The 23,178-nt window shown below is 34.5% G+C and overlaps 2 protein-coding genes across 2 annotated transcripts in view; one reads left to right on the top strand and one right to left on the bottom strand.

Moving 5' to 3' along the window:
- Positions 1 to 23,178, top strand: part of LOC124368919 (alkaline phosphatase-like) — a 107,404-nt gene that overhangs the window by 12,590 nt on the left and 71,636 nt on the right. The gene's annotated exons all lie outside the window — the stretch shown is intronic.
- Positions 3,891 to 5,290, bottom strand: LOC124368920 (piggyBac transposable element-derived protein 3-like). The gene is made up of 2 exons (XM_046826466.1): positions 5,063 to 5,290; positions 3,891 to 4,725 (listed from the first exon to the last, which is right to left on the bottom strand). The coding sequence occupies exons 1-2, from the start codon at positions 5,137 to 5,139 to the stop codon at positions 4,494 to 4,496; spliced, it is 309 nt and encodes a 102-aa protein (XP_046682422.1). The 5' UTR covers positions 5,140 to 5,290; the 3' UTR covers positions 3,891 to 4,493.

Genomic DNA, 23,178 nt, shown 5'->3' with positions numbered 1-23,178 from the left:
AACTTAGTAAATAAATACTGGACCTAAGAGACAGTTTTAAGGTAGTTATTAACTCTTCACATCCAATGGATGATGGTCTATAAGGAGTTCGGCAAACAATGTTAACGTTAGCAAAGCCCAAGATGTATATTGTTTTAAACCAACAATATGTGACATCCACAAAATATTCAGGATCAAAACTGTGGTATAAAATAAGTGTATATATCAGTAGAACTTTTATTCGTTATAAAACAGTGAACATTTTATACATGAAACATTTAATTCTATGCCACCTATGTTTGAAGCTACAATGCGTAAAAGTACAAATATCTTTTTCAAACATGAAAGAGGTTTTATTGTTATGGAAGAAAAGTTTTGGATACAAGTATTCACCTAATTGTATTACTGTACTGTACTTCTCGTTTTATAGAAAAACATTTTATACAATACATGTATGATTATATACAAATCCTTATTTGTATAATGTAAATGAAACCTTCACACTGCCAACCAATTCTAGCGGTATTACACTACCAGTTCTAAGAAAATGTGTCATATCTTCTGGTTTGACCAAATTTGGAAACTGTGTCAGATAAATGTTTGTCTTTAAAATATTTAAGCATAGAAAAGAATGAGCTTATTGAAAAACTTAATTCTATTGTAGAGAAGGAAACAGGATTTTCCGGACATTTGCCATCGTTCAGTGAAACAAGAAATCAGTAACACTACGTTTCGAGATCTGCAATCCGATCTCTTCTTCAGGTAAAGAAATAACCTAATACATAATTACAAACTAGGCTAAAATAATTGTAGAAGTCTATTGTAGAAGCTTAAGTTAGAGGTGGCAGATATTATAACGAAACTGAAGACAGCGGTTCTGCAGACAGAGGAAAGACTCGATTCTAGATATGTTGATGACTAAATTCTTAACAACTACTTTTGAACTTTTGAAAGTGATAGTAGAAGTAGCTTATAGAAACTAGTGCATCTGGGGCTGCATTGACTCAATTGGTTAAACATGGTGCCTATGCTGTTAAAGCTCAATTAAAATACATGTTATTTCTAGTTTTTACTATGCCTGTTTATGTATTAGCAACAACTCAGGTACTATTAAAGAAGTACCGGTTCGCATTTGTCCATATTGTTTGTTGATATTTTTATATAAACCGTTGTACCATTTATATTCATGGCACAAATCACGCCGCAGCTAAAGTAACAAGTAAACTTGGTTGAATTGAGATGTGTTCAACGGAATAATGATATGAGTGAGGCTAAATGTATTGGTAAAGGGCAAATTTAGTAATGAAAGCTTTTGCAAAAGAATTATACCAGGAATTCGTTCTTCAATGAGTGAATTATGTAATATTTTTACTGAGAAGCCTTGCAGACTTTTTGCAAAAGATAGAATTACACCTCCTCTGGGAAGATATGCAGTTGGTGAGTCCAGTAATGCAAATAGCTGTAACTTAGATAACTTAAAATCACCAAGTATGTGTGGTGACGTATCCTCTAATATAGAAATCTATGGCGTTTTTTGGAAATATGGATACTAATTCTTATGGTAACTGTGCAGCTCGTACATAATTGGGGGAAAAAATCCAAATAGGAGAAAGCGTAAATAAAATATAGATGCAACTTTGTGTTCTTTGCCATGTACCAGAACAATTAAATTTATAAATCGCTTTGAGGTACTCAATAAGAAATAAATATTTGTAAATTACACAATAATGTGTTTCAATTTATGAATGGAAAAAATATCTGTAAAATATCAGCTATATTAGTGTAGCGTAACCTTATCCAAATACAGGTAAAGAAATCTTTTCTCGTAATATTACATGTAACACTAATATAGAAGGAAGGGGCTCTAGCGCCAATAGCAGTACTAGGTCTGTAGAGGAACTGATTACAAATCTCAGAAAGGCTCAATGAGTAAAGTGTTGTTGAATGGGGATTCCCTTTTGCATTTCTTAATGAGGAGTTTGTAGGAAATGGGGTTATGGCTGATGTAAACCCGGGCGCAAACATTTCTCACATAAGAGAAGCTAGTGAAATCATATAAGCTCTGCAAATATAGAATATAGAATCATCCATAAATTATATATACCTTCTTGTTGACACAAACCTTGTGCATGGCTATAATGGTCGCCCTGGTTATGACGGTGGTTTTATGACGCTTCATGTTGAGTGAGGCAAGGGGATCTTTCACTGGCTCTATCATAGAATTATCGAGAGAAAGTATATGAGTCAAAAAGCTCTTTTCCATTTCAATAAGCAGTTGATCTTGTTTTGTAATGATTCTGGAACTCCTCAATGTGGAGAATCTTCCTAGGTATATCTGCGGTGCTGTCAATGTGTTAATGTAATCAGAAGCATGAAACTGTGAATTTTTTGAATCACTGAACGATGCCAAACGTCCGGAAAAATCCTGTTTCCTTCACAATCCTTCCATCAAACAAATGACTGTGTGTTTGTATTTCAGCATATAGATAACTTATTTTTCCTTAATCCAGCTTGAGCTTTTGAATTCTTTTTTATTGACCAAACGCTCGATATTATTCGGTTATTTGTGCTATATGATTTTAATTTTTATAGCTACGATTTCAAGAAAGCAGATACGAAGTATCTTGATAAGATCTTTCAGGATGTGGATCTGGAAGAGATGGTAAAAGAACCAAGATTGAGAGCTTGGGTACACATATAGATTTAGTTTAGGCTACACTAAGAATCTAATTCTAAATTTAGGAGTGGTACACACTTCTAATATCTTCAATAAAAATAAAAAACTTATCACTGATCAGAAGCTTGTCTTGTGCGATATTTCATGAGTTAAGACTAAACCCAGGGAAAAATTTGTCTCGACCAACTTGGAGAGGTTGATATCGGCAAATGTTTCGATGTTGTCTCTAATACACCTTGGATTGATGTGATGTATATGAGAAATTTATATTACTAATTTCTTATCTGAAAATATAGTTGTCGTGTTTCAATTATACGCCTATGTAGCGAAGGTAAATAATAACTAGAAACAGGGCTCCCTGGAGGGACTCAAATATACAATATCTGACAACCATTAAAAATATATGCAAGAGCCCTATCTTACAAGACAGAGTCATCTAAACACGTATAACTTAAAGCTACAAATGCCCTTAGTTTGGCCATAAGAAAAATAAACTGAAATATTTCTAACATAATTTAAATGCAAAAGAACCAAAAAGGCACACACTACACTTCGGAGCAATGGTGCCTCCCGGCTTCAAATGAAAGAATCACCATCACCTTTCTTTTTCATCTTGGAATTTAAATTATCACTGTTCTATATTGGGCAATGAAAAAATAAGTGCACAGATACATTAAGATTTTATATTAACAATAAATATTCTGGTATTAGGTTTTCCTAAACATTTCCTCTCGCTACTGGGAATAAGGTAACAGAGCTGGGAGAGTTAATACTTATGATATATATGCTTATGTTATTATGCTTATGATATATATCATTATGCTTATGAACCGCATAATAAGCTCAGGTTTTAGTGCAGATGGAATATCCATTGAAATGATCAGAGGTTTAAGCCCTTTGGTATTGGAACCATTACTCACCTAATTAATGCTTTATTAATAAGTGGCTGAACAGTTGGAAGCAAAGCATAGTGATCTCGCTCCCTAAAACGCCCAAATCTTATTTAGTTTCACATTTTCGACAATCTCTATTCTTCAGTTCATAGAAAATACTGGAAAAGTATGTAACTTAGAAGATTGTCTAGTATTTTGGTGTATAAAAGCTTACTGCCTGAAACCCTTAACTTAAGTACTTCTTAATATAGATGATGAAATTCTAATCATTAAGAATTAGCTTAACCCAGATATGGCTGAATTATTTTTCGGTTTGGAAAAAAAGCGAATTCTTGTTATATTAATAGTATAGGATGAAAATAAACAGGATATTAAGTTTTCGCCATTTTGGAAACTCTATATTTCTTAAAATCGGCCTTCCTTCTGGAAGGACGTCAGCCAAATACATGTAAAGTTCTTAATTACAAATACAATTTGGTTTTTGAAATAATACTTAAACTAAAAGCACTTAAGAAAGATACATTTATATTATGAGCACTTATTTTGTATGATAGTGCAAAAAGCATGAAACATGGAGTGGCACTACACATTTTATGCACTTTGTAGTTGCCTTTTTGTGACAATCGCCTCTGAACAATCGCCCAAACGGTTTCTCTTAGCTGCATATTGATTTGTATATTTTACCATCATTTTTATCACATCTTCATCAAAAAACAACTCGAAATATTCTAAAGGTGTTTTTTCTCTGTTAGCAAACCGTAGTCATCAATGGCCACTCCTCAAGTATTGCTTCTAGATCACAATTCATTTTCCAATTGAAAGCCTTTTTTTTCTTTTCAGTCATCTGAGTACTATTAGCTTGAAACAAAGAGCATGTGTTCTTTCTTTTGTGAGCCCTTTGATCTGTAAAAGCAATTTCTGGAAGGCGCACTGTTTTTTTACTGTCACATTTTTTTTTTCAACTCATCATTTACTACTTCAAGGAAAGCAGGAGCATTTATTTGGCTTGGAGGTACATTGTCTATCTCGACGTTATCTTCATCCCCAGAGTCTTCGTCAGTCATATCATCTGTTGCGTTTGTTGGAGGCAGTAAAGTTATATTGACTCGTGTGTTTGTTATAGCATCATCATTGCCTTCAATAAAGTCTAGGAGTTGGTGCAAGGGAACAAGCCTCCTAAAAACATAACAAATTTGCTAATTATTTGGTAATATAATACAAAGATAACATACCGGCACACACACACACACACACACATACCTGCGTATTTATGCTCATGAACAGTTTTTGTTTAGTCGAACTATGAAAGATAGTCACACTATGTAGATTTCATGTATGATGTGGATTTAGCTAACGTCCTTCTAGAAGGAATCCAATATAACACACAGGAAATAATGTCTAGGTTATGTTCAGAAAAAACATTTTCACATTTGAGTTTCATAAGGTATCTTTTTAGCAACCAATATATTTAGTTATAATGTTTTCTATGAACTGGTAAAGTTACAGGACTTACCCATCCACACGAACAGCGTCCTCTTCATCCATTTTTCCAGAACTGAAAGTTTTCAATAGTAAAAACAAGGCAACCATAAAATCTCCAATGCCAAAACACGTGCTCAACTAATGTTTAAGTTGTGTTTGACAAACAAACAGTGCTGCTTGTAGTGGTGCCCACTTGAACTGAAATCTGTAGGGTCATTACAAAAACACTGCATCAATCCTTCTGGAAGGATGTCAGCTGTAACTGAGAGAGAGTTGGCTGCTGTAGATTATTCTCAGGCTTTCGATACAGTCAATTTTAAACTTATGTTGGCTAAGCTTAGATATTGTATATTTTATGATAACTTTGTTAGATGGTTTTTATCCTGTTTGTTTGGTAGAACTCAAAAACAAAATTAGTGCATTTCTCTAATGCGCTTCCTAGAACTTACGGTGTTCCTGACGGCAGTTGTTTGGGGCATATGTTGTTTTTTGTACACCGCAGACTTAAAATATCAAATAGGGTTTGTACCATCCACACTTATGCGGACGATTCACAATTTCTGTTGTCGCACATGTCTTCAGAGTCAGCTGAAGATGTTCAACAGATAAACTCAGACCTGGAGAGCGTAAGAAATGGTTGGATGATTATAGACTCCAATGAAATTGTAATAAATATTCCGTTTTGCATATTAATAGTTCGTGTTGGCTGGCCAGTCAGGAGTTCAATGGATAAGTTAATATTTTTACGGCAAGCACGTGTTACTTGCAGTTTATTAAATATCCTTAAAGTCACCCTTGATTCTCTTCTCGATTATACGTACCACGTAGGGAATATATGGAAAATGGTGGTAATAAAGTTAGAAATAATTAATAAGTTTAATATAACTTCACCAGTGTCTGCAAACTTGGATATGGCAATAATTTTTCCCCACATTTATTATGCTTTACCGACTTTTGCTTGAAGCTTAACTCAAAAAACAAGACTACCTTTACTAGTCTGCAGAAGTGCGACCAGTTAGCGTTTGCGGGTAAGATACTGGGATGCTGTCTATCATAGATTATTATGACATGCAAAACCATCCAGCTCTTGTCGAAATTTATTTTGACTGGAAAACCTGAATATCTCAGGAGAAAGTTAAATTTTAGGTATGAGGTGAGCACGCGGATTACTTGACAGGATATTGCACTTACCAAGAGCCTGCTAAGAAAATGGGAAGTGTGCTTTTTTGTTCTTTGAGCCACAAAATTAAAATGCTTTGCTTCCCTCCTCTAAAAATAAAAAACTACTCTATCTTTAATAACCATTTAAAAAGGTTTTATTCTAGATAATTATTGTACTTTTTTATTTTGAAATATTAAAATTACTTTGCTGATTGTAACATTATTTGTCTTGATAATCAGAGTCTTGTTCTTTATGCAGAACATGTGCTCTTAGTATTGCTCTTAGTACTGTATGTTCTTAGTGTTGCTTACTGCAGACATTAGAATAATAATTATTACTATCTCGATTTAGGGACTAAATAATACAGGTACATCTCACGCAGTTCAGGCAATGACATTCGGAATCTTCCTTAGTTGAAGATCACTCGTCAATGTGGGAGGTGGTCCAGAACAGCGCTTTCTCTAAGCCACATGGTAAAAACCTGTTCTTCATCATCCCGAGTAAGGACATCCAGGCGATTCTCTTCTCGAACTATTCGAAACGCAACATCTATGTAACTTTCAGGAATGGTGATTTATACATGATTTGCCAGGTATAAAATAATTAAGACGTGTATAGATGATCGCTTGGCAGAATTATTTGAATACCCTAGGAGGCATTCTTACACGGAATTGGGTCAGTATCAGGATGTAGGAGCATCAAGCATATGGTCACCAGGGTAATGAAATTAATTAATTAATTACCCCAGAGGTGTGGATCATGAGTTGACTGTTCCCCAGCCACCTTTAATGATTATATCCAATTAATATTGTGATATTATTACTCCATAAAAATCTATTGTTGTACTCCAAGACTTTCGTACCTATACCAATCAAAATTAACTAAAATAATCAAGAAAAGGGCATAATGACAAGCCTCCAAATATCCCCAATGGTATAATGCAACTAACACAGGCCAAGTAAAACTACTCATATAGAAGAATTTTGATATTAGTTTATTCCCCTAGAGGGAGAGGTCGGATTCTACGTTGCCACGAGTTAGCGCCTGCCCGTATGTGTATTCCAGAATGGGTATAACGGAAACCAGGACTCAGAAAACTAGCAACCACGGGCCTATCCAAGTATGGCTTTCACTTGCTTGTGACATGCTCTTCCATCTTATTTTGTTTCCTTTCCAAATAAGATCCTTCACCTTTTTACTTTCCTGACTACTTTTGGAAACTGTATATCCGACACCGTTAATTCTGGTAGCATGCTCATTTTGTTTATTTTTTCAAAATTTCTCTCCTCTTGCCACACGGGTTCCTTCCCTCTCAGGGGAGTTTGTGAGTTGCTACCACGTAGTACCTGAGCTGAGTTTGACATTACTTCCACTTACTTAGGACATACTGCGTCTAGGGGTCTTACTTTACTTTTTTCCAGTTAAGAAATTTTTCTTCTGTTTTCGACAATTTCGGCAATTAGTCTGGTTTATTAGCCAGATGAGCCATTGGTGTCTTTCTCTTTGTTTTATCGGCTTTTCTTTAACTCTTCATTCCCCCTTCCTACTCGTTTTCCTATCTTTCTTCTTCCCAAGAGAGGATGACCGAAAATCGAACGGCACCACTGAGACCTTTGGAGAAATAACGTCTTGATGAAAACCTCTCCTAGATCTAAGCTCTATGATTTTGTGCTGCCGATGGGTCACTTCGTAGGAGCCACTAAGTTTTTGATTAGATAGAGCGACATGGTCGCAGAGGTCGGATTCTACGTTGCCACGAGTTAGCGCCTGCCCGTATGTGTATTCCAGAATGGGTATAACGGAAACCAGGACTCAGAAAACTAGATAAATCATTTTTGTCCGAGGCAACACTGATTTTTGGTTACTTCAGCCTTTCCCTAGTCTTACGAAGCGCTGGTAAAATTTATGGATTGTTCAAAAAGATGCTCTGAGGACAAGACGAATCCCTTCAGGAAAAGTGACATGATTTTTCGTTCCCCTAATGGTGGTCCCCAACTCACTAGTCAATCCAGAAGTAAAAATTTGCAATCCCGACTTTCAAGAAAGTTCTGTAAGGCGCTGATGACAACGGAGGGCGCTACGGTTGTCGCGTTACTCTAAGAAGGAGTCACCACCGACAGATCGATGACACCGACTAGGAGGAGAGGGAACACCTCAACTTCATCGTATAAAATATTGATTAAATGCGGGGCGTCTGTCAGACCATCCACAGAGTTGCACCTGAAATAGGAGTGGATCACATCAATAAATGAGTCAGATGGATCCGGCGATGACGGGCTCATAAATCCGAGAGCTCAACAGTGCCACCACGGTTGAGGAGGTCATGGCCGTCCTCTCCAGATATCTGGAATCTTACAGAGTGCGTTTCAAGATCTCTGTGACAAAGTCTAATAGGACTACCGTAACGCTCCTAATGGACACCCAACAGGCTTCTGAGTAGTCCAAAAGAGATTTGACGGGACAATTGTAGGAGGTTGTAAGTGAAGAAGTACTTTCGATTCTTAAATTTCAGCAACTTTCAGGAAGAGTTCAGAGGGCCTGATAGAAAAGGTTTCATCTTCTGCTTTAAGCGTGGGTCACAAGTGGAGCGACTGTAAGGCGGAAGCCCGATGTTTTCTCTGCCTGGGGCCGAACGTATTCCAGAAATACTAAAACATCTTCCTAGCACGAGGGCCTGTTCTGTCTTCCGACATGCATGTAAGAGAATTATATCCATTCCGGGAAATCTCCACCGAATCAGAGGTACGGACGATCTCTTTTCGATTTATCCGGAAACATGATATTGATATAACTATATGATAATAGATAGTTCCGTGATAGGGACGGGCCGTGCTGGTTCCTGGATACCCTTGGCACTTCTGCAATCTGGTTTTTTAACACGAACGTGTTCATTAAGGGTCATGGTACCTGCCAGGCTTTTGTCTGGGTGGGTAGCGACAAGACCATGCTCGTCGAAACTTAATTCTAAATAAACGGAGTTCTAAGGATATTCGTATTGTAATAAAACATATTAAACTTATCCCTCCATTATAACTAATTGTTTACAAACCCCCAACAAACAGCTGTCGTTCGATAATGCGTATAATTTATTCCCCAAGATAATCATTTATTGATATGTTAATAATAAAGTGTGTTATTGTATTCGTTGTTGTTTATTGGAAGAGCTACAACTGATTCTTACTTTATGACTTATCTCTGTAACTTTATATATGAAAATACTCAATGAAACATATATTTTCGAATACAAATTAACACATTATAAATTTGCAAATAATTTCTTTTTTTCTAGTCATGCAAGACGTAGCTAATTATATACAATTTAATTTTGCGTGTTTCTACCCTTTTGTACCCAAAAGTCATTTTTGGGAATTAGTTATTACATATATGTTTATAAAATAGAGTAAAACGATATGTCAATTCAATAGATAGCTGAAAAATCTGCTAAACGTATGTACTATTAGTAAAATTGTCAATCAGAATTATTGCATAACACGTATCCATCATTTATCTACTACCTTGTACTACTTGAAAATTTAGCATAAGAGTTTAAATATAACCAGCTGTTAACAAATTTAACTCGAAAATGTAATCAGAATATAATATATTGCAGTACAGGACAATTTAGGTTCTAACAACAATTAATAGCCAATTCAGGCCAACTAATCATTATTTGGAAACAAGAAAGAAATTTAGTTATTCCAAAGGATAACAATTATTTTGAATGAGTGAATGTTTGGTAAAGTACAAGATTATCGTTGTACTTATGCTCAGGCTTACTCACAAGAAAATTATTTCTAACACATCATGCATTTTGAAGAAAGGATATAAGGTGAAGTCGTATTCTGACTACATTTTAGCTAAACCTCTCCTAAAGTAATCACAGGACCTGTAGCATTTCAACAAAATAATTAATAAAAAAAGAAGAGATAAATTGTATCAGCTTCTTGCTTATTGCAATAGGTTGCTTAATTTTAGTTAGCTAACTTTTTATAGAGGATAACCCTTTTTTATTTCAGGTATTTGGGTCTGAAGATGTTTTTCTTGAAAACAAAAGGCCTCACTGAAATAATATTGAATGATCATTGGAGTTTTTTTTTTTTACTAAGCAAAGAATTTGAAAGATAACAAGTGCAATGTTTTGCACCATCCGAAATTATCCTGGAGAAGAAGCTAGTCTTAGAGCAGGAGGAGGACAAATATTCCAAGAACTATTATTAGTAATTGTTTAACTATCCTAGTACCAAGTGGAGTATGCCTTATTCTTACGGTTGTAAATTACTATGCCTCAGTAATTGAAATTGATGCAAACTGATTATCGAAGATATTCGGCTAGATAAAAATTTGGAAAATATATAAATAAACACAATGAGTAAGGATCTAATATTAGTTATCAGCTGTTTTATATTATTAATGCTCGTTATATTTATTGACATAAAAAATTATATTTACGAATTAAACATAACTGCACATGCTCATACATGAAATGATTTGTCTACAATCGTTTATGGTTTAGACGTTGTTTTTGTTGAAGGTAAATCTGGTTTCCTTTTCTATTGTTTGTGGGCCACGAAACAAAAAGTTACATTCTACAGCGTTGAGTGTATTTTCAGCGTTATATTCCAATCTCAGCGTTATTAAAGGTAAACATTTACAATAACTGGTAGCCTTGTTGAGTTAATTATTTTTTTAGTTGTTTTCGCCATTTGCTGATTTAAACGAATGGTATTTTTCGTATCTTGATTATTCGTCATTGTACTGCAGCACTCATGGAAAAATAAAGAAAAATCACACTTGAGCGTCTTTAAATTGTAATAAATATAAAAATATTTATCTTGATAATTCTACAAACTAAATTAAAGACAAGCTGTAACACTCCAAATTTAAAAAAGTCTACTTGTTCGATTATATTATTTACAATATTACATTTGTTTTAATAAGTAATTTATCTCTCTTGATATTACATATTATATATAACAGACCAGACCAGAGCATCATCCCACTATAATACCAGCAATGATATCCTCATTATATCATTCTGGCCAGTCAGCTGTAAGCTGTAAATCGGACCACCCCTTTACTAGTTTCGCATTAGGCTTACAGATTACGCCTCTCGTACCGTTGTAGTAGCATATGCACCCAGCCGCAGCCTAACCCCCTGTTTAATTTGGTTAACTTTTTGACCGTCGTGGTGTATGGGTTTTATACGTCCTCTCGTTACTCGGCGTGTGGTTCACAAATTTGTGTGTGCTGTGGTTCACTTTTTTGACGTTGTCTACGTGTTTTGGTGGTCATAATGTCTTGGAGCAGCTATTTTGCCCACTACAAGAGGGGTAGCCATAGGTGTGCACTTTGTGGTCATCGTTCCTCTGTTTGGTTTTAAATCGACATTTATTACCATTTTCATGTATAACGGCTTGGATTGTAGATATTAATATTCCAGCGTATTAATATTTAAATTATCAATAATACATCCAAGACGATATAAATTATTTTTTGATTAGTAAGCTCCTAGTGAATATTAAGTACAATTTATTACTAAATTTGTTAACTATTAAATATTATCTGGTTTGTCTAAAATAAAAATCACAGTTCTAAATAAAATAATGGATTTATTTTAAACTGGCAAAATAATAAGTTCAACTTTTCAGAATTTTTATCACTCTATTTTCCACAAAGAATTGACAAACCTTTTTGTAAATTTAAAAATTCCTGTGGCAAGAAATAAAAATATTAATAAAATATATCAAACTAAAAATCAGAGCTCTCTTCTAAAATAAAATAATGAAGTTTTAAAATAAAAATGAAATACCACTTGGAAATAACTAAAATAAAAATATCACTTCTAAGTTCACTCAAAATTCAAAATAAAAATTTGAACTTCTCTTTCCACTATATGAACCTTAACTTTCAAGTTTCTTCAATTCAGATTACAAGTCTCTCTAACAATTATTAAAGTTCAATTAATTTCCAATTAATAATTCACAATAAAACAGTTCCAGTTAAATATTAATAAATTACTACTTTTCCAAATCTCAGTTAAAGTTATTAACAAAGTTCAATTTTAATTTACTTTTCTTGCAAGCATGAACCAAATGTAAAAATTTTTATTTAATTTAAGTTTTAATAAAAAAAAATATAAACCAATGTAGCTTTAAAACGCTACAACATGTTTTGTGGCTAGACATTAAATATACAATAGTTTAACCCGCTGCCTGCAGCAGATACCTTACGGCGCAGAGGCTAAGTCCTCTGTTCGATTTTACTCAGTTAAAACATACATATAGGTCTTACAATTTGTTATTTATAACAAACTGTAAAATACAGAGGAAAAAGTTATTTACATGAGAAATTTAAAGTGAAATCATGATATATCAGAACTTAAATAGTGAGAAATATAACTTTAAAACTCATCCGCTATTTTTGGATTGACCTGACGATAATCTAAAGATTGTTACAGGGCACCACGTAACTTACGCAGGTGAGACTATTTTCAATAGGCAATTTCATTGTTCTTTGTTTAAAGATTGTTACTGACAATGGAAGGTTTAAAAGGATAAAAGGATTTCGGATATTTGCCATCGTTATATGTTATAGAAGGTATAACAAAACGTCTCGAGGATTGGAATCTATCATCTTCGTCAGGTGAGGGAGGTTAGTATGCCACTGTAGCATGTGGTAGTGTGTTGTGTGTTTGTGATCCTCGTACTTGTGATTTGTGCTCGGGACTTGCATCCTGTGCAGTGACAAGGCCTATACATGACTCCAAACAGCTTTTGGGTATGTTTGAAATCTTTTCTTTCCCTTCTTTACTTATTTCTGTTCTTTAATTTTGTATATATTATCCGACCCGACAAAGAGGATAGATTCCAATCCTCGAAAACACTGTGTGGTACCTTTTATAATGTATAACAATGGCAAATATCCGAAATCCTTTTATCATTTATATTTCATTGTATTTTATCTGTGATATTTGCAGATTTACTTTCATTGACAGTCTTACCATTAAAACCCAATAGTGTTCCGTTACTTTTAAATCATCAATAAGATCTCTTAAACATTCGTCTAAGCTTTTCTTCTAGGGTTTATCAATGTCTAGAACTGACCTTATGATTTTTATGATACTGATTTATCACTGAGAATGCTTCTATATTAATACGGAAGCTCATTGTAGCATTTTTTTTCCGTTAAAGCCCATAGTTTATCTAAAATGACGGATCTTACAACCACAAATAAGTGACTGATATGGCTCAGCACTTCCCACGCAGCGTTTACTTATCCAATATGTGATATTGAAGACATGTGCTATAGGTTCTCAAAGCATTATCAGGAAACTTACAACTGAAATTCAACTGCCAAACGTTATACGAAACCCAAATTTGTTGAGAAATCATACGAAAAATATAAGTTTTTAACGAAATTTTAACTAGCTTACCTCTGGCGAAATACGTCTTCTTGAACAGAAAGATGAAGAACGGATAAGATATTATTAAAAAAGTCTATTCTGAAGCTCATTTGTAGCAGCTATTGCCATAATGATGCCAATTATCGTCCTCATTGCCCAGGTTAAACATCAACATTCCTTACTTAATCTGTTATTAATCCAGATGGGAGTAGGCCAACATCATTTAGGACAAGGTCCAGGTTTTGGTGTTTAATTTTCTGGTATTTTTTAAAGTGGCCTTTGCACTTTAGAATTACTGGAAAGTACTATGAGTTTTCATTGTTTTTAAACAAAACACCGTCAAAGAAGACGTAAGTTTATAGTTCATCACAATTTTTACTACGCTGAAAGCAGGTTCATTCAGTTTTTAAAAGTTCATGAACAATGTTCTCAAAAGGGGCCAAGCTTGTTGTGGTGCAATCCACTCTTTGAACTTTCTGCTCTTACTTTCTTCTTCGTTGCCAAGAAACTTTGAGTAGAATATTGGCTGTCTCTTAAGTCTATTAAATTACATGTAATCAAAAAACCATGATGTCTAACAAATTAAAATAAAGGTTGTAACTCCCTAGTTCCACCAGAGAACACTGTGTTTTTCTGAACAAACTGAGTAAGCAAACAATAACAATTACAAGAAGTTATGTGAACTGACCATGGTTATCTATCATACGAAATATGAACCTGAAGTTCTTTAAAGTGTACTTAGTACTATTTAAAACGATACATTCACTGTATTACGATTTCTTACGAGGGTTCACTTCCAGCTGTTTTATGCCTTTCAGTTGAACTTACTGAGTACAGCTCATAACTGATGTGTCACTTTGTGGGGCAACCCTATAGATATCCAGGAGAGCGCATCCTAACAGCAATAATTATAGTGGAAGGGTTGGTCGATATGACTGGTTTACTGAAAGGTATGACTGTCAGGTGGATATCTCTTAGTGTTTAAGGCTATTGCTAGCCTGGTCATGAAATATTGCTGTCTCCTCCCCGCTGGTTGCAACAGAGATGACCTTCCCTTCTTCCAAGGTGACATGACTGTGGTATAACCCGCTATTCCTCCTCGAAGAAGGAAGGCTGTACCTCTAAACTTACCAATCCTAAATATAGTGTCACTCCATATGCAAGCGCAAAGGTAATTTTATGACTAGGTGCAATGAGACGTTTCTCAGTTTCTTGTCGTAAGTGAACAAGAATACGTATTACGAATGAAGAAATGTACCAAGAGCTAACTTTCACAACCAAAGTAGTTTAAATAAATTTGTGTACACCTCTGGCAAGATAAACGGGAACTTGAGAATTAAGACATAAAAATAAGTTATAAGAAGTGTTTCGATATGTGCAATAATTGCATTTTTATATCTTCACAGCTCTTATAGTTGGAATAGAGAGTTGGAATACCTCACTTAGTTTTGCGCCTTATACAGATGTTCTTGTTGTTTCACCTACCCAGACTCATTGGGGAACACAGTTGTTGCAATTCCGCGCCTTGAGTGACACGACAACGATCTCGCATAACAAAGGATGATATCATAGCTGAAATACTGTACGTATATGACAGAGCCAAGCCTCAATGAATGGTTATCCCGATAATTGGTCATCTTTGGATTCAATCCACGAGAAACAGGAACTTCGCCGTTATTAGCTCAGGAGAATCAATAACACACATTGTATTTTCTTTTCAATATAGGAAAGACCTCTTGCGTGTCACTCTTAAACACTATTGGATAAAACTGTCACCTTGTTAAAGCCTGTATCATGATGTTTAATTCGAAAACCACACTTGGTTATTTAGGATTACACAAGCAGCAGTATAAAATATGAGTACATGGCAACGGGCACGACATGTCTCCTGTATTTACTCATTGTATCTTCCACAACTGTCTTTCCCTTCAAACTTTTCTATTGAAGCACTGGCAAATAAATATATTAAAATAAAATACTGTCTTGCCACGTTGCTGCCAAAACAACGTAATACTAACTAAAATTATATCTTGGGGGGTGGGCCTAATGGTTTCAATGTTCTATGGAATTTTGCCTACGAAACTAATCATTTAGTAAAACTTTAAAACTGACTTCACGTTGATGTCAACTCACATACCGCGGCATCAACAGCTGGACATTTCAGCTGTAGTTACAAAAAGTCAGATTAGAAGACTATAAGACTACAACATGAATAGTGGAAGTAATGGAAGTTGAACAAGAACTTGGTCTCGAAGTTGTACTCAAAGTACTTGGTACTTGGTTTTGCCTAAAACAAAACCGTATTAGCCATTTATCGAGACAACTTATAATCACGACAACGTAGTCTCGTAAGAATAACTTCATCTCGTCAGACACCACCATAACTAATCTCTGTATTAATCTGACAAATAAACCATTATCATAGGTAATTTACTTTAATATTTACATATTTAATTAAAATTACATTCAAAATACATGTATAGCATAAGAGGGCTAATGTATAATACGAAATCGTAAATTTTACTTACGGACAAGGGGCGCAAGGAGTTTTCCGGCAGCAAGATCTTCAGCTACAATGTTCACGAGAAAAAAATACTACGCGTGCCAATTAGGCGATTGTTCCGCCAAGAATTTGGTTCCAAGAACATGGGAGAAAATTTATACTAACCAGTAATGAGTAAACGGGTTACGGAAATTGATATACTATAATATATAATGAAAATAAATAACGGTACAAGATCTCACTCTTTTACTCCACCCAAATATACCAGCACTCAGCAATACAATTGTTTCTCTTTGTTACGATTATGGACTGTAAATCTTAGCTAAAACAAAGTTACAGAAAAAGAAGACCTCAAGCACAACACTACAATTGAGACGAAGAAACGAAAGTTCAAACATCAGACGAATATTCACGCTCCAGAGATCTGACAAGAAAGCTTCTTTGTCTTTTGCATTGTAAAAATTTAGTTTACAGGTCACTTGGCAAGTCATGCCGTTGTTATCATATTTTGGATGATGGTCTAATTAGTATATTTACTTGGTATGATAAGAGGTAAAATGCCAATAAGCCAATTGAATTGCTCAAGGTTTGAGAACATTACGCAACTAGAAACCATTGGGGAGGTTATGCTCATGTTTACCATTGAGATAGTCAAGACATGAATAAAAATATTGGTATCATTTGTACGGATTTCAAAGCTAAGTTACATTCTCAATGTCTTTGCTACTTACTTTATCGTTGCCTGCGCCACAATCTACTTCGTTCACAAAAATATAGGACGGAACATTTTCTTTGGTACAATGTTTAACATCGTCAGTGGGAGTTTCCATGCTCATGTTTACCATTGAGATAGTCAAGACAGGAATAACAATATTGGTATCATTTGTACGGATTTCAAAGCTAAGATACATTCTCAATGTCTTTGCTACTTACTTTATCGTTGCCTGCGCCACAATCTACTTCGTTAACAAAAATATAGGACGGAACATTTTCTTTGGTACAACGTTTAACATCGTCAGTGGGAGTTTCCATGCTCATGTTTACTATTGAGATAGTCAAGACATGAATGACAATATTGGTATCATTTGTACGGATTTCAAAGCTAAGATACATTCTCAATGTCTTTGCTACTTACTTTATCGTTGCCTGCGCCACAATCTACTTCGTTCACAAAAATATAGGACGGAACATTTTCTTTGGTACAATGTTTAACATCGTCAGTGGGAGTTTCCATGCTCATGTTTACCATTGAGATAGTCAAGACATGAATGACAATATTGGTATCATTTGTACGGATTTCAAAGCTAAGATACATTCTCAATGTCTTTGCTACTTACTTTATCGTTGCCTGCGCCACAATCTACTTCGTTCACAAAAATATAGGACGGAACATTTTCTTTGGTACAACGTTTAACATCGTCAGTGGGAGTTTCCATGCTCATGTTTACCATTGAGATAGTCAAGACATGAATGACAATATTGGTATCATTTGTACGGATTTCAAAGCTAAGATACATTCTCAATGTCTTTGCTACTTACTTTATCGTTGCCTGCGCCACAATCTACTTCGTTCACAAAAATATAGGACGGAACATTTTCTTTGGTACAACGTTTAACATCGTCAGTGGGAGTTTCCATGCTCATGTTTACCATTGAGATAGTCAAGACATGAATGACAATATTGGTATCATTTGTACGGATTTCAAAGCTAAGATACATTCTCAATGTCTTTGCTACTTACTTTATCGTTGCCTGCGCCACAATCTACTTCGTTCACAACAAAAATATAGGACGGAACATTTTCTTTGGTACAATGTTTAACATCGTCAGTGGGAGTTTCCATGCTCATGTTTACCATTGAGATAGTCAAGACATGAATAACAATATTGGTATCATTTGTACGGATTTCAAAGCTAAGATACATTCTCAATGTCTTTGCTACTTACTTCATCGTTGCCTGCGCCACAATCTACTTCGTTCACAAAAATATAGGACGGAACATTTTCTTTGGTACAATGTTTAACATCGTCAGTGGGAGTTTCTGATATGCCAAAGACTGTATACTTGTAACTTTAAACGTTTTGACTGGTAAAACCCATTTATGTTTATATAGGGAATATTTTACATTGGAATAATATTACCTTATCTCGTGTAAGGCTCATATTCCTTTGTCGGTTGCAAATAACTGATAAAATAAAGACATTAGCTGACAGAATAACTATTGAAAGACCAGAGTTTGTATTAGAGCGTTTGGAAACGAACTTTATTTTTCCTTCCTGTATTTAAATATACAAATTCAAAAAAGAATTCGTATATGAATTTATGCGCAGTAAATATTTCAATAAATCCCAATTCGAATCTAATCCTAATTCTTTACTAATTCGAATTCCACGACATTCACAAAATATGTAAAAAGATATTTATCTCTTTTCATTTTATGATTCTATGAAATTAGGAGGGTAGAAGATTTGAACTGTTACTTATTTATCGTGGCTTCAAAACTGTGTATAAATATTCCAATACATAAGCATACATAAGAATTGTAAAAACACATGGTTGGTAGAGATTTATCAAGGAGAAAATGTTTTAATACTGTTGTCTAGAATTTCACTTGCATAGCAAAATGTGTCGTTATTTCAATAATCCAGATAGACAATCGTTCAATTGACAACAACTGTCCTAATCATACAATAATAACACTAGTTAACATACTACATAAAAAATGCATTAATTTACATTCAAGTTCTATTAACTATTCTGTACAGTTTTCAATTGTAATATTTGTAATCTTTAATATAAAAGAGCTAAATGAGGACGCAGCGCAGTGTGGAGACTTGTGTCAGCTCCCAACGCCAGCCGGAAATGTCCTATTTAAGCCTCGCCCTATCTCGTGAATTTTTAAATATTACGTAATAACAATACCTTGCTTCTTTAAATTGCTGCAACAAAACGTTTTGTCATTTGTTTTCTTATAAAGAGTTTTTAAATTATGTACAATTCTTCTGAATTAAATTCTCTTTTTATTTAGGAAAGAAACATGCCTTACTATTTTTTACTTTTCAACTTTTACCCTACACAAATAGAGAAGACCGAACTCTTTACAGATTAAAGGTAATAACTGGCTGATATGTTAATGATTCCCTGAACACTCGTCAGTTACAGTATATCAATAATATGTAGAATAAATTGTTATAAACCTGCACAATTTATTTGTGAACGATTATGTGAACACGCGTAGTTATAACCATAATAATATGTTGACTCAATGGTCATAAACCTGCATAATATATTTGTGCTAATTATTACCTGAACACGCGTTAGTTATATCGACATATTAATGTTGAATAAGTTTCTATAAACCTGCACAGTATATTTTTGAATGGTTACCTAAACATGCGTTAGTTATATAAATAATATGTTGAATAAGTTACTATAAACCAGCTCAATATTTTTGTCAACAATCTGAGCCCGCTTTAGTTACATAAATATACGCTGAATAGGTGATTATTAACCTACACGACATCTCGTAATTGGATGTAGAAACAAGAAAAACATAGAATAAGTTTGATTTCAATACATCATCATCTGCTCAGTATCTAACTCCATTCAAATTAACTCAAGTTTGTTAGTGAAATAGGAACATGAACATTCAAATCACCAAACTAACGTAGAAAGTTTTGCTGTTTATTACCAATATATTTAAAAAGTCTTAATTACTTGGCACAGTATTTTATGAAATAAGACTACCGTTACAACGAAAAATTAGATATTATTAATCAGAATTTGCTGAGCATTTCCACAAAAATAATGGATCGGTCATTTTCGTTACATAAACTTTACGACTTACTTGTACTTTAACTTTAACGTTGATTTCACGACTTACTCATCTGAGAAAATGTTTTTTTTTTTTGTATCATACATTCCATGAAATTTGATTTTTGTCTGAGTGTTCCTTTTTTAAATTATATTTTATTGTTGATTCTGAACGACTCATAGACTTATCAGCCATCTTTCACTCCTACTCTTATCATAAAAAAAAAGCCGGATGAAAATTCTAAATCCCCCAACACGTTTTTCATGGACACTGCGTTTTGACGAGGTTTGCAGTTCCTAATAAGGATTTACCGGAACTATTTCCTTAAGTAATTTATTTAATATGTCTATCTTTCTAAAATGGGGGAAACCTTTCAGTATCAATCAAGGGCCAGTGCCCATAAAACTCGGCATTGCAAGGAAGTTGAGAAACTATTTCACTATACAATATATGTTACTACAACGAAATCTTTAACCAAATCAAGTAATCATAATAAAACCAATGTTCCAGCGTAAAAAAATTTACTTCCCGGCATTTGACCAACAAAGTCAACAGGGTTATCCTCGAGTTTTCTTTTCGTACTGGAATACTAAGTATAAGAGTTCGTTCATTAGTCATCATTTCCGCTCAACATGCTAGGTTCGGTTCCGATGAGTTCTGGTAGTGAATCACTTTGGCTCTAAAAGCCCTTTTTGTCAACAATGAGCTCTTTATCTTCTTTTCATTATGTCAACAGCTATTTAAGGAACCTGAGAAAATATACTATACAGTATATATTTTCTCAGGTTCCTTATACACGCAACATCTGAAGTCGGCAGAGAAATTTTCTTTAGCAAAGAAATCTATTGTCAGCCGCGCTAGATTTGGTAGGAGATTTAAATTAGAATGCATCGAAAGTACTAAAATGTCACAGGATCCGACTTTTCAAGAAAAGGGAGAGGCCGATTCCCTTTTAAGCCTTATTCGCCCGTCCTCCTGGCCCGCTGGCCTGTGCCAGGGTCTTATGAAATAGAATAAAGGATAGAGTCAATACAGTACAAGCTCGATACTAGTGATAAAAGGTGCTAAGGTAAGGTACAATAGTAAAGAAAGAAATAATTAAATAAATAAAAATGCCATTATTTAGTCAGCGTATTTCAACAGTAAAATTGCTTTTCAGTCTGCTGTCCTGTAAATTAAATGTATGTATAATATTACCTAACCTATAATATAAAACTAATTGCTATCAAAATGAGAAAAGACCCGAATTATAAATTTCACTATCCTCAATTCTGTGTGTAATTTCTTGTGAGTGGGTATGATTTACGTTCTTGTACTCAATTTCTCTCAATGGAAGTTTGATTTCCTCAAACTAAATTACACGTTTGACTAGCAAGGTAAGGTCATAGAACAATTTGGGACCGAAGTACGAAAAGCCTTGTAAAAGCCTTCCACCTGATCTCAAGCCTTACTTTGAGAAAATGGAACTTATGGCACTCTCGGGTAAAGCGTTTGCAGACCTCTTTGCATAACTACTAAGGCTCTTTAAGATTGAGATCTTTGTGACACATGTATTCTGCATCGACAGCATTTTGGTAGTATTTCGAAAGAGGGAAAGATGGTCAAAGCGTTTCAAATTTAAATGAACCTGTTCGCTAAGTTTTACTGTATTCGTTGTCTATTTATATCCTCCCTTGAGATGCTGTTTCGGTGACTGCTGATAAATAATAACCAACAACGTAAAGCCCCCCTCTCTTCTCATTTACTTCTTGTGTCTTCCACTTAATGCTAATTACTGTTCAAGTAAGTACTTGTTCACGATAAGAGTACGCTGTGGACGTACACACCTCCTGCAGAGCAGCCTCTATGAAGGTTCTGTTAAATGAAGGATGCAATTTTTAGTCACATAAAGAGTATGCACTGGGGGGGAATCTAAATAAGTTGGTTATTAATAAACCGAATATTTCTCTCCCCAGCAAACTTAGCGAATCCAAATGGAACCACCTTCGTTAACCGTATCAGGTCGTTCGTTTCTCCCCGGATTCCTTCGAAGGAACAATGAAGTCATCAGAGACCACAATCTTTAGAGGGAACCGAGTTCTTCAAGGGAACACCTCAAAATATTATTTATCCATATTAGTTAACTGACATGGAAATCTCTCTAACAACACAATGGTGTGTTTACTGTCCCGACTCAATCGTTTGCACCAATCTTTGTTTCATCTCGTTATAAAACCAGTATCCTATACACAGTATAGTTTCCGACCTTTGCCTTTTTCTAATAAGGAGGTGCGATGATGGGCACTTGTTCAGAAAGTTTGGCTCGTATTAGCCCATGGGAGCCAAAACTGTCCATTGTACAGGACCTCAAAGTTTGAGGATCAAAATTGAAAGTAAATTTTAACTTAATATGACAGCCACGAAAAGAATCAGAATATATATATATATATATATATATATATATATATATATATATATATATATATATATATATATATCATATATCCCATATATCCTTTGACTTTCGTTACGTTCAATCAATTTCTTCGATACTGCCTCGTTGTATCGTTTTATTGGATGAATATGGTTAATAAAGTGACACACAAGGACTGAAAAGTGAAATAAGATGAACATCATAAGTAAGGATGGATGTAAGCAAATGTGGGAGGGATGGGTTGCATATATCAGTCATATTGATTCCAATCATATACAAGTTGACTAAGGCATGTATAGGAATAAGATGGAAAAATAATAAATAACATTATAATTGCTTAATTACGAAGTTGACAAATCACAAGGAATAATGTAGATTTATGTCTAACTTGGACCATATACATACATAAAGAAAAGCCTCAAGAGAGGGGTGAGGAGAGAAGCAAGTAAGCTTATTACTTAAGAAAATTGTTGGTCTTGGCAAGTTGAGATGTCTGCGCCCCCATGGGTAGCGACAGTGACATGCAACTTCACTCCCACGCACATATTTAAGTTCATCAATTTGTGGCTTAGATGTATAACATAATGATTAAACATGTATTCCTCCTTTGCTGAATATAGAAGGTTATGTCCTTACAATGTACCTAGTTTTCATAAACTCCTTATTTGGCATTTATGTATGTTTGTACATACAGGATCTTCTTCCTTTATTCATTACATTTTTTCATTGTGACTGTTCAGTTTATTTTCTAACAATCATGAACCCAAGTTTTAAAATTTACAGCAAAACATAGACATTGCATCAATATTTTTAATCATTAGTAATATAAATCTGTTCTAAGCTAAGTTATTCT

This window comes from Homalodisca vitripennis, chromosome X (assembly GCF_021130785.1).
Source record: "Homalodisca vitripennis isolate AUS2020 chromosome X, UT_GWSS_2.1, whole genome shotgun sequence".
Lineage (NCBI taxonomy): Eukaryota > Metazoa > Arthropoda > Insecta > Hemiptera > Cicadellidae > Homalodisca > Homalodisca vitripennis.
The sequence above is the reverse complement of the archived record's forward strand: the minus strand, read 5'-3'. Positions and strand labels throughout refer to the sequence as shown.